This window comes from Typopeltis vanoorti, chromosome 2 (assembly GCF_054136105.1).
Source record: "Typopeltis vanoorti isolate ZY-2024b chromosome 2, IOZ_Tvanoo_1.0, whole genome shotgun sequence".
In the NCBI taxonomy this organism is placed as follows: Eukaryota; Metazoa; Arthropoda; class Arachnida; order Uropygi; family Thelyphonidae; genus Typopeltis; species Typopeltis vanoorti.
Genome location: NC_143550.1, coordinates 114,212,275 through 114,227,467, shown reverse-complemented (window position 1 = coordinate 114,227,467; position 15,193 = coordinate 114,212,275). Strand labels below are relative to the sequence as shown.

The following is a 15,193-nucleotide window of genomic DNA, read 5'->3' as shown; positions in this document are numbered from 1 at the left end:
TTTTCCTTGATTGTTATTGCCTGAATATAACATTTTGTATTTATTGCTCAGAAAGATCTCACCAGTTTTGGTCTTTTTTGTTTCAGTCACCCCTATTATGTCGATCTGGTACTTATCTAATTCCTCAGCTAGCTCCATTTCTTTGCCATTCAGGCTTCTTACGTTGATAGTACCGATCTTTAACTCTGGTGATGTTGAGTTGGGGTTTGTTTTCAGATTTGTTCCAGTAGCTGACTTTTCGCTGTTCGCCCTGGTTCCCTGGCGAAGACAACGGGGGCCTTGTTTAACCGGGCGACGCCCCAGCCGGCATGAAATTTTGTCATGTTGTACCATCATTTTATATTTTGGTTTACCCAATAAGAATACAATTTGGTCGGCTAAATCCCAAATTGCCAGCCCATCCTCATTCGTTCAGTATCAAAGTAGATACCCAACAGGGTGCACCACGAGAAGGTGAGGATTGGACATTAGGTCAGAAGCCCTGGTCGGTTCTCCACATTCCTTTAAAGGCTATGTGGAGGTCTCCTCTCAGTTATACAGCTTTGACCCTTAAGCACCCCGTGTGTGTATATATTAGGATTTATATTTCCTCAATACATGAGTTTAATTGAACAATTATGAATATAAATATGATTAACAAAGAAATAAAATTTATTACAAAAATTATTTTATAGTTACTTTTAACCTGAAATTAGGTGAATGGAAGTCAAACACCAAAGGAAAAAGTATGCGATCATTCTTTGATTGGGAAATATATATCTCTGATCACTGAACTCTGTATTTTGTTATTCCTCCTTTAACCCAAATGATGGCTTTCATCCTTCATGGCATGGACTCAATAAACTGTTGACAGTCAGTTGGCAGAATTTCACTCAAGCTTTCCCTGATTGCTTAATGTAATTCAATGGCCTTTTGGCATTGAATTACATCAAGTGGGCCTTTTGGCATTGATTTTTCACTTTAATTCGTGGGCCTTTTGGCATTGATTTTTCACTTTAAAATATTCCAAACATTTTCAAGTGATTAAGATCTGGGCTGGTTGAAGGCCATATCATTGTTTTAATTGGAGTGTTTCCATTGTTTCCCAGATAGTTCTTGATTCGTTTGCTGCAGTGACAAGATGCATTATCATCTTGAAAAATAAAGTCATTGGAATCCTGGAACCGTTTTTTGATACTAGGAACCAAAAAATGCTCTAAAATTTCTCCATCAACTTCTGGGTTGACTGTATGTAATACGATACATAGTTTGCCAATACCTTGTGATGTTATGCAACCCTAAATGGTAAATGAGGCTGAAAATTTAGCCTTTTTGATGATTCAAACAAAGAAGAAATTTGGAGGGAGGTCATGAATGAGCTAGGAGCACTTTCATGTAGACAAAAGATTCATTTAAAAAGGCAGTGCTGAATGAGAATTGTAAGTACTTATGTGTGATATTCTCAAGCAAGAATGTCTATCAAGTATGGAGAATACAAATTTAGTACCCACTATTTTGCTTAAAGTGAAAATCTGATCTTGACAACCTGTATTCAGCCTAAAGCCAACTTGGTCAAGTTTCTCTTCCACAATTTTTCTCAACTGCTTTTCAAATATACATGCATTAATCTTACCTGAAACACTTAATAGAGAAATTCCTGTTTATTTCTCACATAAAGCTTTATTCCCTATTTTACAGATGGAAACTATGAATGCTCTACATTCATAATCATCAGGAATTTGGCCCTCTGAATTATGCAGTGTAAACTTATTTTAATAATAAGTGACCCTTATTATCAAACGACATAGAGCTTCAAAATGAACTTAATTTCCTCAAAAGGACTTTTCTTAATAATGGTTTTACTTCAAAAAGTATTGAGAAATTTTTTTTTCGCCATCATCAACTAACTAATGAAGATTCTACTACCCCCAAATTTTACCCCCAAACTGGCTAAAATTTTAAAAAAGTTCAAGATCAAAACATGTTTCTCTACTTTTCCTAAGCTCCGTTCTATCCTTAGTCAAACTAAAGAAAAACATCACCATCTTCAGTTCCCAGGAGCATACAAGATTATGTGTCATTGTGGAAAACCTTACTACGGACAGACTGATAAATCTATCCTTCTCCATGTTGAATAGCACAAAAGAGATATATCCTATAACAGAATCCGAGCTAGCGCTCTCACCAGCCATGTCTTGTTCTCTATAAACTCTGATGAAGGCTGCCAACATCAAATAGACTGGTCTCAAAACTTCTAATATTCACAAATGTTATGATGAACTTGAAGGACGTAATCTTGATTCTAAAGAAATTATCGTTGATTCAACCCACATGAATAGCAGCCTTACTACAGTTTACCTGATTCGCACAGCTCTGCTGTCCACTGCTGGCGTTCTCACGATATCACACGCATGCATAAATATACAGCTGGAACTGTAGCATGGATTCCAATTTAAACTGTACTACAGTTTCTAGTAGATCTGTTGTTGTTATTATGTAATGTTTCTGTCGGATAATTCTTTGTACTTTGACACCTGAAGAAGTTGGTTTACCAACGAAACTAGTAGTGTCCTCATTAAACATTATTCTTTATTATTCTCAGTGTGTTTGTCATTTAAATTAAATTAATAAATATATATATATATATATATATATATATATATATATATATAATTCATTTCATTGCAATTAATTTCAATTTGTCCTGATTCAGACTTAGTTCTATGTTTCTTCCCTTAAGGTTAAATCACAATCGGGAATATCCTGCTATTCACACATACACAAACTGAAAACAAGGCATACACTTCGGCAAACTTAATTCAATATTAAATCACATTATCCAGTACTCCACTCCTCTTACCCTTACAATAATTACTTATACACAGTTTAGATTAAGACACACTTTGAGTGAGCTCATTTCAGCATTAATGTATACAATCTTATTGTAGCCATAAACAGACACACAATTGATATGCATTCTTGCTTGGGAATATCACATATATAAGTACTTACAATTCTCATTCAGCACTGCCTTTTTAAATGAATCTTTTGTCTACACGAAAGTGCTCCTAGCTCGTTCATGACCTCCCTCCAGATTTCTTCTTTGTTCGAATCGTGAATTATTCTATGCCCTCTAGGACCCTTACATGATGGCAATGTGCAGCTCCTTCAAAGTGAGACATTCCAACGATCGACATAATACTTGTTATGGCAATGAATCCATGTAGAAGAAGATTGAGAACTCTCAGACCTACAACGCTTCTCTTTTGATTACTAACAATGGACCTCACATGGCAGAGGACCCAGGTATGAGGAGATTGAGAAACCTAAGACCTATGCCACATCTCTTTCGATTACTGACAATGGACCTCATGTGGCAGCAGACCCAGGCAAGAGAAGATTGAGAAACCTAAGACCTACAATACTTCTCTTTCGATTACCAACAGTAGTGGCAGACCCTGGCTAGAGAAGACTGAGAAACCTAAGACAAAGTCCTTCTCGATGTTTCGCCTTATAAAGGCCTGGACTTCCATTGTATATGCATGCACATATCTCTCGAAACTTCCTTATGGCCATGTATGGACATCCGAACATGATGACATCATACTTTGCTCAACTTTTGAAATTGCCATGTATGGACATGAGTTAACAGTGTTGCATAATGACATCATGCAGCACATTATTTTAACAAAGGCCCATGGTTAAGTTATTACAAATACAAGATTATTACAGACAAAATTGACATTTGTTTAAGTGCAATCTCTCTAGAAAAATATGTAAAAATGAACATGATGAGTTACATAGTTACATATCATGAGAGATTTTACATAGCCACTGCAAAAGTTTTATGCTTCCATATTTAAGCATTTCTGGTTGAATATAATCTACCACCATAGTAGATTCTGATTGAATCTACCATGGTGTTCTTATTTTTCTATCCTTGTTGAATCAATCAGTGTTTTTTTCAGAGCTTGCCACTGAGAATCCAAAGTGTGGTTCTTGTTTTCCAACTGTTTCATTTTTTTTCTTCAATGTTTGTATAATTGAGTCTATAGTTTACCTATAAAAGCTGTTCAACTTTAATTCTTCTTAAAACTTTCTTACATACTGTTCTTTTCAAAGTGATATCTGTTTTTATCCTACTTAACATTAAGTAATGGTCACTTCCAATTTAAAATCCTCTGTACAGTTTTGTTTCCTGAACCATGATGAAGAGATTCAGTATCAACAGCTGCCTAGTGAGTGAGACGTTTCTTATTTCTTGTGTCTGCTTTCCATGTGAACTTGTGCACATCTTTATGTTGGAAAATGGTTTTGGTAATGACTAGTCCTGAGCAGAATTCCTGCAGATACGTATCATTATTATTAGCTTTTTCCTTTTTCTTCAAATTTTCTCCAATTATTATTCTTTTTTTTTTATGTGTTGTTCCCCTAAATAGCTTTTTGCATGGTTTATTGTGTTTTTTTCAGTCCCTTTGGCTGTTTTTTTAGTGAGTCTCCAGGTTTCATTACCATACATCATTATTAGGAATACACATTAGTTGTAAATCTTTTCTTTTAAAAGTTTGGTAAATTGTCTTTAAATCTCTCAAATGGTTAATGAATAACTTTCCATTCTGTTGTCATTCTGGCTGAAATTTCATTATCAATTTATGGTAATTTGTAATGATTCTATTTTTATTTCTTGCTTGTTTGTGTTTTTTATTATTTTTTTGTAGGCCTATCTCCAGAAAGTTCATTTGATTCAATAATAGCATGTTCTAATTCTTTTGCTGATGTTGCTGTTAGTATAATATTATTGTGAAATTATAGATTATTTAAATATTCTCCAACTATATTTAATCCTTTTACCCCTGCTCAGGTTTTTTATGGAATATTCAAGAGTTGTAGGAAGTAATTTTGATGAGATAGTCTCTTTCCCTAGTGTGTTTTATTTCTTTATGATTTAAATTTATTACTGCTGATCATCCCTCTTTTGTATATATGAGCTTATATATTAATAGAAATATCTGTATGCATCAAAGCCTTTATCATTTTATGTAGGTCTGTTGAGTCATACTTTCTTGTAATGTATGAAAATGCCAAAGGAAACTGGTATATTGTATCTTTTGTTATTTAAGGGCTTGTAGATGTTCTCTTGGTTAATGGAAATTTAATATATTTTATTCTTGTGTCGATAATTTTTTTTAAAGCTTATAAAGGACTGGGTGAAGAGTTATAGGTCTGTAATTTCTAATGTGAATTTTATCACCTTTTGTAATATAAAGGGATGATTTTTTCAACTTTTAGGAGTCCCCTCCCCTTTCTTTGAACACTATATACAATTCTAGTGGTAAATACAAGACCCCTCCCCTTCTCTTTTCAGCATTTCTGTTAGTTCTATCAAGCCAAGGTGCCTTTCCATTTTTTCACCATCAACTTTGTTTGTTCATTATAATTTTCATTGTAATGGTGTGACCTGGCTTTGGAAGGCCACTCATTGCACCATCCCAGTGAACTGGATCAAGTGCTTATAATATAACTTTGATAACCCAGTGCACTCCACTGTATGTAACTTCTATGAAGAAATTGAACTTTTTTGTAATCTTGTCCAGCAGCTCACCAGTTATGGCTAATGATGACAAACAAATTACAAATCCAAATATTTATATTAGATCAACTTCTCTACTTAGAAACATCCAGTTCAAGTGAAGTGAATATATCTTATTATTATTACTGGACAACTCCAGTGAGTCGAAGGGAACTCATCGAGGGAGGGCACCTACTCTACAGCTCTGTCTCCACCACTCAGTCCACCAACTACAACAAACCACAACTACCATCATCATCTACACCAACACCGTCTACTGCCCACCACCACCACTGGTATTTTCACAGACAATCACAAAAATAACTAATATCAACAGCATTTATAGAAGTGTGGCTAATGTTAATCTTGAAAGAAGTTTGCTGAGAGATTATCGTTTTGAGCAATGATTATTGACAACTTGTTCTCTACAATATAAAGAAAACTCACATCAAGTTGCATTTCTTTCTGTAGGGTTTCTCTATATATGTTTTGTACATAAAATAGCATAGATCACAAAATTAAGATTTTGTGATTCTGTGCTATGTATAATATATAAGGAAGTAGGATAAAAACTCGTGCAAGTGAGGCTTGAGGTTACAAAAGGATAAGACATGGTTATGACAATAGAATGATTTACTATTAGATACTGAGGCCAAGAAGGTCTATGATGTGAGTTTACCTGACCCTGATAAAAGTCTCAATGAAGGTTGAACCAGTCTAGATAGTGGCTCTTCCCATAATACATAGCAATATGCACATCCAAAACAAAGTGTGAGAAATTATTAGAAAATGGATCAGTGAATTAGGAAAAAGGGGAAAAACATATAACTAAACTTAGACAGAATAAGAAAAAAGGATCAGAACAAGAACAGGCAGGAAAGCACTGGGCTTGGTAATCATAATATTAATAACAACAAGGTAAGTCAGTTAAAATCCGAGGTAAAAGAGGTGATATGGTATGGTGATTCAATCCTAAAATTTACACTTACTGTGGGAGGCAGCACTTCTAGTTTCCTGGGGTCGAAAATTAAAAATTGAAAAACATAATTGAAAAACAAAAAAGGAAAGTAAAAGAGATGGTAGTTCTGGTAGCTACTAATAATTTAAGTAGTGACAAATATAGTATCACAGAAGATTTAAGGAGGAGGGTGATGATAGCAAACGATTTCATGCGCAGGCTGTGTAGAAGAAATGGACACACGTTTTTAGATGTGTGGAGTGAGTTTGATGGCAGAAAAGACTTGTATAAGAGGGATGGCCTGCACTTGAATTCATTTGGCATCAGGACCCTGGAAAAATTACTTCTCGGTATGAGACCTAATGTAGAGAGTCAGGGAAACTAGATCGTCAAGAGTGGAATTGGGGAAAATATATGTGAAAGTTCATCTATGCTATCCAATGGGATAAAGATATGAATGTCTTCAAACATGGTTATGTATGTGGCGAAGGGGGTGGAAAAATGTGCGTTGGGTTTGGACCTTTTGAGTATGTCTGGGAAGGGAAATGAGAAAGTTCTAGAACAAGACCAAATAAATTGCATATCTAATCATAAGAATAGGCTAGGTGATAATTTATTATGTCTATATGCAAATGCCAGGAGCATTAGAAACAAGGGGTTGAGTTCATTGCTTCATTGAATATGATGTGGCCTAAGATTGTTTGCATTAGTGAAACCAGGCTATCTGAACCAGATATGGTAATTGGGATTGAGTGTAATGGGTATACTATTTTTAGAAATGACAGAAGAGATAGGAGAGGAGGATTACTATTGAATATATCAGATGACTTAAGTCCAGTTAGGGTAGAAACACGAGAAAACAATGATGGTGAGAATGTCCAATGTAGCGGTGAGTTTGAGTCTATCTGGTATTAAGAGTGGAAGCTAACAGAATGAAATATATGGTGGAGTGTTACTCAGACCTGGCAACTCAGCAGCAGGGGACAAAGAAATGCCTCATCAATTTAGCCCTATGGGTACCAAACGAGTGATCATTATGAGTAACTTTAATTTTCCAAACATCGATTAGGTAGAAGAGAAATGTTGTGATAAGAAAGAAGAGGAATTTATTGAATTGTTGCAAGACAACTTTCTCAAACAGCATGTGAAAGAAGAAACTCGAGGTCAAAGAGTGTTGGATTTTCTCATATTGTCAGAAGGGGTCTCTGTTACGAATATGGCTATTTTACTACTAGGTTGGTGACAGTAATCATGCTGTCTATATTGATGTTCCCATTGGAACAGGTTACATGCTCAACTACAAAGCTGGGAATTGTGATCAACTTAGGAAAATACTATCTTTGGTCCCATGGTATCAGTTACTGAATGGGAAAAATGTCAGCAATGCATGGAATCTTTGAAAAAGTGCTTAAAGGAGACAGTATTTGAATGTATACCTACTGTTTGAATAAATAGGTTGGGAGTGAAATATATGGTGCAGCCTTATTAAGCAAGATATCCACAAGAAGAAGATGATGTAGAAAGAATATTGTGAGAATAAGAGCAAGAGGAGTTATGAAATATATAAAGTTCATTATTTTTACGGCTATTTCACCTGCTTTCGTTTAGGAGTGCCCCTTTTTTAATGTCATTGGCTTTTTACTCAAGAATTCTAAGGCATTACTGATGTATTATAGAGACAGATATATGCAGAATAATAGAGGAAGAAAATTTGGACATACCTTTTTTTGGAAAAAGTGGGGGTAGGGTGAGGCAATGTGAGAGAATTAATTTGGAAAAACCTGGTTTTTCATAATTATAAAAAATCTGGGTTTTTCCAAATTAATTCTCCCACATTGCCTAACCCTGCCCCCCACTTTTTCCAAAAATCCCCATCCTTTTAACAGCAGAAGTATGCATATCGCAGAAAGAAGACAGCCAACAACACCCAAAAAAGGTATGTCTGGATTTTCTTCCTCTGTTATTCTGCATATATCTGTCTCTATAATACATCAGTAATACCCTAAGAATTCTTGAGTAAAAAGCCACTGACATTAAAAAAGGGAGCACTCCTAAACAAAAGCAGGCGAAATAGCCGTAAAAATAATAGTTTTTTAAGAAGAGTAACATGGGAATTTTCCCAGTAATAATACATATAAAGATCAGGTCAAAAAAGTAATGAGGATTGTGTGGGAAGCTAAATTGGAGTATGAAAATAAATTAGCCATGCAATCCAAAAGAATTTTATCGTTATGCTGCAAGCAACAGAAAGAATGAATGCAGATGGTACTCGAGTGCTGGAAGCTAAGTAGATTGTTCAATTTATGAGTGCTCACTTTGTTAAGATATATCAACCAGGTGTATGTAACATGGTGCACAGTGCTACTGCTACATTGAAGAGTTAGACATTCATGAAAATAAGGTTAAAGAGCTGTTGCTTAACCTGGATAAGAATTTGTCTATAGGGACAGATGGAATATCAGCTCGTTTCCTAAAAGAATGTTCCGCCGAATTGGCTAGCCTTTCACATGTTTGTATTACTTGAATCTCAGCTCAGGAATGAAAGAAATGTATGATAGTTCCATTGTACAAGGGTGATGCAAAAACTGTTGTGTAACTACTGACCTGTCAGTATCTCTGATGTGATAGTGAAGATTTTAGAGAAGTTGGTAGATACTCGCATACGGAAATGGGTAGGCAAACAAGTTATACTCTGCAAGGAGCAGCATGGGTTTACTAAAGGAAGGTCATGTTTTAGCAATCTGCTCATATTTTATAACAATGTTACAGCCTAGTTGGATAAAGGGAATGGACACAATATGATAATCTTGGATTTTGCTAAGGCATTTGATAGGATACCACATGAAAGGCTGTTGCATAAACTGGAGAATATGGGATTGGAATATAAATTTGCATCAACTTGAATCAGTGGATAGTTGACAGACAGATATCACTCTGTACATTAATTTTGTATAGTTCAATATTGTTCAATCTATACCCTAATGACATTAGAAAGGGTCAAACAGGAAATGTGCAATTGTTTGCCGATGATGCAAAGATAGGCAGGGCAATCAGAGGATGCTACTGATATCCAACACTTACAAAATAATTTGAATTGACTGGAAATTTGGGCAAACGAAAATGGCTCTCAGTTTAATGTTAGTAAGCGTAAAGTTATGCACTTTGGCGTGATTAGATTTCCACCAGCATATTATGTTAGCAGGGCTTATGCTACAAGAAACTGAGGAGGCAAGGGATTTTGGTATATTTGTGGATAGGAATTTGAAGTTCAAAGTTCACATAGCAAAATTTGTAAACACAACTCAGAGGATAATTGTGATGTTGAAGCGAACTTTGAAATGCAAGGATAAGTCAGTTATTTTGCCACTTTGTAAGGCTTTGTAAACCACACCTGGATTATTGTGCACAGATTTGGTCTCCCGAATTCCAGGGGGATAAGGGGGGTAAAGAAGAATTACAAAGATTATTTCAGATTATGGGATTTAGATTAAGAGGACAGATTGCAAGTATGTGGATTACAGACTATGGTTAACAGAAAAAGAGGGGTGATATGATAGAGGTCTAAACTTTTGAATGGTTATTATAGGATAGCATCTAATGAAATTTTTCATTATATGGAAGGTGGGGAGAGAACACAGGGGTATCCCTGGAAGTTAAGTTTGTTCACAGTCAAAAAAAAAGGGTAAGAGCTAGGTTTTTCTCTCATAGAGCAGTGAGTGAGTGGAATAGTTTGCCTTTAGGGATTGTGAGTGCGTCTGGTGTGAATGAATTTAAGGGAAGGTATGACATCTGGTTTGAGTGATTTATAGCCTCCCCCAATGAGTCCTTGACTCCCTGGAGGTCTCAGATAATAATAATAAGAGTATAATTTCTTGGCAAGTTTATTTGAACATGGATTTATTATTATTATTATTATTTGTGACACCTCCAAGGAGTCCGAAGACTCATCGTGGGGGGACACCCACTGTACAACTCCCCGTCTCCACTACTTCTACTACTGAACTTCTACTACCAAGCATCTACACCAATGCCATCTACTGCCCACAACCACCACCACAACTAATATTTTTTGTCTGTAAATTGCGTGTGTTCTGAAGGGCCGATTTGTCTGTATGCGGGATGAAAAACCCGAGTTTCCGTGAGAAAAACCCTGCTACCTCCATATGAGATCGGCTAACTCACCTTCAATTGAAAAAATCCATATAAAGATTCCTCCCATCACAACAGGAATCGAACTTAGGCCTTTTCTAATTGAAGGGCGCAACATACAGTCGTTCTTCCAATTGCACTACAGAGGCACTAATTTAGTTCACAAAGTTGTGCCATTAATTCAGTTGATGAGACAGATGTACATGTAGTGGGAACTGGTACTATGAAGACCTGTACTTTCCTTTTAAGACTGTGTTCCAGCTTCAGATCTTGATCCTTATGTGTATTGGTTGAATCCCTGATACTTTCCTCCAGTCATATTCTTTCTTTCACTGTTTAATTAATTTAGTAAGCTTAATTAAGTGTTATAAATTGTGCAGTCAGCCTTGGCTATATCAAAGAGGATATCAGTATTCTCATATTTGAACCAGTATTAAATGTTATGAGTTATTTAATGCTGAAAGTAGGTTGTGAAGTAACTAAAAATATTGACCACAGCTGATGTTGTCCTAAGGGGAAATTGATATTTTCCTCTCTTTTTCTCTTCCCTTGACTACATTAGATAACTTATTAGTATTTTTCAAGCTTCGTGGCTCTTGTTCTCCTGTTTGAGATGATTGAAAGAATAAAAAGTGCAGTCTAACTGTTCTCATTTTGAAATAGTCATCTTTCCTGATTTAGTATTTTAAGTTTAGTTATGTAATTTAGTGCTTTAAGTGTATAGTTTTGTAGTTATTGGATATGTGTGTTTTACTTAAATTTATTTTCTTATACACATTTTTTTTGTATGTGCTGTTCTTACTTTTTTTCACTTCAATTAACCCACGCCACTGTCAATATGGATAAAATATGTTACTCCTCTACACTTCGTATTCATCACATATTTCAATGTAATATCAGTGGTATTACAATTTTAATATGCACTTCGTATCCATGGTAACTTGGACATAGTCCTGGCCGATTGGGTGGTTAACATTGAAGATGACTTGTCTTACATTAGATGATTAAAATGTGATTCATAAAATGCTAAAGTAGAAGTATGTTATACTGCAACAGTGATACAGTATTGCACTTTGTTGCAAAGAATGAGTTAAAAGGGTTTTACTCTACTGGAATCGAATATCAGTCTACTCATTCCCTGCTTTTGTTTTATATGATGTGCCTTTCAAAATACATATTTTGTGTTGATGATTCATTAGGTCTTAAATGTTATATTATATATATATATATTTTTTTTTTTATAGCATTAATAACAAACTTCATCAACCAGAAGCAGCAGCAGGAGTTTTAGAATATGCAATGAAGAATCATGGTGCAGATCTAGTATGTATTAATTTTCAAAAAAAAAAAATATACTTTTTCCTACTATTCTGTTTTTATTAATATATAAATATCTTTGTCTTCCACATTAAATTATATTGCCTCCAAAAATTGGAAAATGCATTAGATTCTTATATCAAGGTAAGAGGACAGTCGCCTTACCCTTTCTTGCTTTGTTGGTAAAGCAAATCTGGTGGATCTGTGCAGTTTCTATACTTTAAGCCCAGTATACTGTAAATAGTAACTATCTTCATAATACTCCTTGTTACACCTGGGTCAAAAGAAAGGCATTACTGCTACTTGCATCTCCAACTCCAGTCTACAGAAAGAATTTTGCAGTATATATTGCATCTGCAGGAAACCAGCCTATACATTAGTAAATGTTTCCTTGCCTCTTCACACTATTACAAACTTCAAAAATTAGGCAACATTGCAACACTGGGAGTGACAGTTTGCCAACATATTAATGATGAAGCATAGTTAGCTAAAGAATTCCATTTGCTAATTAATGACTCCTACAAAATAGTTAGCACATCCCTATTTAGAAGTTAAAAGTTTTATTTCTCTTACCTATATTGTCTCTATTTCATCCAAGCTGGCCAAACTGTGCTTACCCCTTTCATCAAATTACAGTCACTAGGTTTACACTAAGACAAAGATCTCGTTGAGCTCTGCATTGAGTAGCATGGGAATATATCAGAGTTGTGAGACCACATTACAGTCATCATATGTTCTTTCTGTCAAAGCTTCTTCTTCCAGCTCAGCTGAAGAAAGCACATAGGATGACAGTAATATGGTCTCACAACTCTGATATATTCCCATGCTACTCAATGCAGAGCTCAATAAGTTCTATGAAACGGATCAGAAATCAAATCTTATGTCGCTTGTATTACAAAACTGTGAGAAAAATTTGGTACACTGCAGAGATATTTTTAGACCCAGTGTATTTGAATATAAACCCCCAACATTAATCTCTTTGAATGTTTTCTTCTGAATTGTAATTCACCAAACATGTACACAGAGTTACTTATGTGCACAACTAATTTGATTTATCATAATTCTGTATAATTTTTCATAACTCTGTATTGCCGGCCTGGTTAGCCGAGTGGATAGCGTATCCACTCTCCAGCCAAAAGGCTGCGGGTTCGAATCCTGCCGAGGGCATGGATATTTGTGATTGTCTGTGGAAATATCAGTGGTGGTCGGCGGTAGATGGCGTTGGTGTAGTTGAGGTCAGTTGGTGATTGAATGGTGGTGACAGAGTTGAAGAGCAGGTGCTCTCCCTCGATGAGCCCTCGGACTCCCTGGAGGTGTCTAATAATAATAATAATAATAACACATTTCTTGTGGCCATATTATCCCTTTTACTTGCAGACTCCTTCTTTATATTTTATGCTTCCTTTTTGCACTATCTAATCAAAAATAGGATTCCTGCTCATCCCACCTCTAATAGGAAAGATGTTAATTTGGAGTTGATTCACCGATTGTTGCTTTTCACTAGTGAAAATCAATAATGAGAGTAATTAGTGTCTAGTGAAAAGCAATAATGAGAGTAATTAGTGTCTAGTGAAAAGCAACAATGAGAGTTGCCTAGCAACTTGGGGTTTACCTGACCAAATTTCTGCATTGGCTTAAATGAAAAGACAGTGAGGTATAGCATAATGAAAAGTTGCAACTACTGGGGAATCACCTGGTTAAACAAGGGGTTGTTTTCATCAGTGAACCAGTGGAGACAATGAAAAGTGAGCCACTGGAATAAACTTAAATTTGACACCTGCAGAATTCAAGATAGGCTAACTACATAAGAAGTATCAATGGAAAAGTAGTGAAAATGTAATTCTTCTGCCAATTGCATTTCTTTTTCCATTGTACCACACTCATATAATTGGCATTACTGCATTTTGAGTTGGATAACAATATATATAAGAAACAAACTTGAGCTGCTTTCAGAGGTAAACTCTAGACTCAAGTGTACGTATTCAATTTTTTATTAAGAAATAAAATGGAGTGTGACAACAATAATCAAACCTTGTAGATCTGTGAGCAGAACCCAAAGAAAACATTGATTCATGCAGAGAGGCATGTGGTAGTTATCTGCAAGGACAGAAAAATCAGTATGGTGGACTCAGAAAGTTAGACATAATCACAGAAAAGAAGAAGGTGTAATTAAAATTCCTGGCAAGTATGTTTGTATGTGCTGTGAGAAACTGCAGAGAAAATTCTAAGAAAGGAGGCAGAATGTGCAGAGTGAATGAGGCATTGGATATGAGGAGTAAAAAAGTTGGTGGTAGTAGTAGGGACAAATGCTTTGAATGGAAACAAGGAGAATATCAGAGTGGATATAAGGAGTTCTTGAGAGTAAAGGATAGCAATGTGGTTGGAAAGGTAGTTAGTTTGTTTCCCAGGTATGATAATGATGAGTTGAGGTAGTGAGTAAAGATCATGAATGCCATGTGAGCAGTGTGTGAGGAGTGCATGTGAATCTGTGGGATCAATGGTACAGTACAAGGAAAATGGATTACATTTAAATGGTTGATGTGAGTCAGTTTGAGAGATTGTTACTGGAAGGAAGCGTAGTCAATAGAAGACCTGATGTAGTGCAGGGTGATGTGAAGAGACCTCAAAGTGGTGTTGGTAGGACTTGTTATAAATTCAGAAATAGTCTATGTTTGTACCAATGCGAGACGTATCCAAAATAAGGGGAGTGAAATTATTGCATTAATCGTTGGACTAAGTGTAACTTGGTTGAATGAGGATGATATCCAGACAGGAATAGAGATGGAGGGTTATGATATTTTTCGTGAAGCCAGGTTGGGGGAAAAGGAGAACAGGAATGCTATTAAAGGTAGGCAGAAGAGTTATGCCCATTTAAATTGGCGATACAAGAGGTAAACAATGGGAGTGGTTTTGAGGTGGTTTTCATGTCCACCTCTACCTTGCAGTATGGTGCAAAGTAGAGGTGGACATGATGAAATATTTAGTTGGGTGATATGGAGAGCAGTGAAAAGGAAATGTATAGGCAAATTAGCCTGGTAAATAAGAAAAGAATGATCATTTTGGGTGATTTCAGTTATGGTGATATAGATTGGAATGAAGAAATGGTGGCTGGAAATAAAGAGAATAAACTTTTGGAATTTTTGACAGATAACTACTTTAGGCAGTATGTAACAGAGGGTACACAAGGATCAAGGGTTTTGGATCTGATCATCTCATCAGAT

General features: G+C 35.7%; 1 protein-coding gene across 7 annotated transcripts in view; it reads left to right on the top strand.

Annotated features, from left to right (window-relative positions):
- The window catches only part of mTor (serine/threonine-protein kinase Tor), an 816,233-nt gene that overhangs the window by 410,961 nt on the left and 390,079 nt on the right, over positions 1–15,193 (top strand). For all 7 annotated transcript variants that reach the window (XM_090412780.1, XM_090412800.1, XM_090412771.1 and 4 more), the window contains one exon: positions 11,900–11,978. In XM_090412780.1, the coding sequence (XP_090268906.1) occupies positions 11,900–11,978 (79 nt within the window). The remainder of the gene's footprint in view (positions 1–11,899; positions 11,979–15,193) is intronic.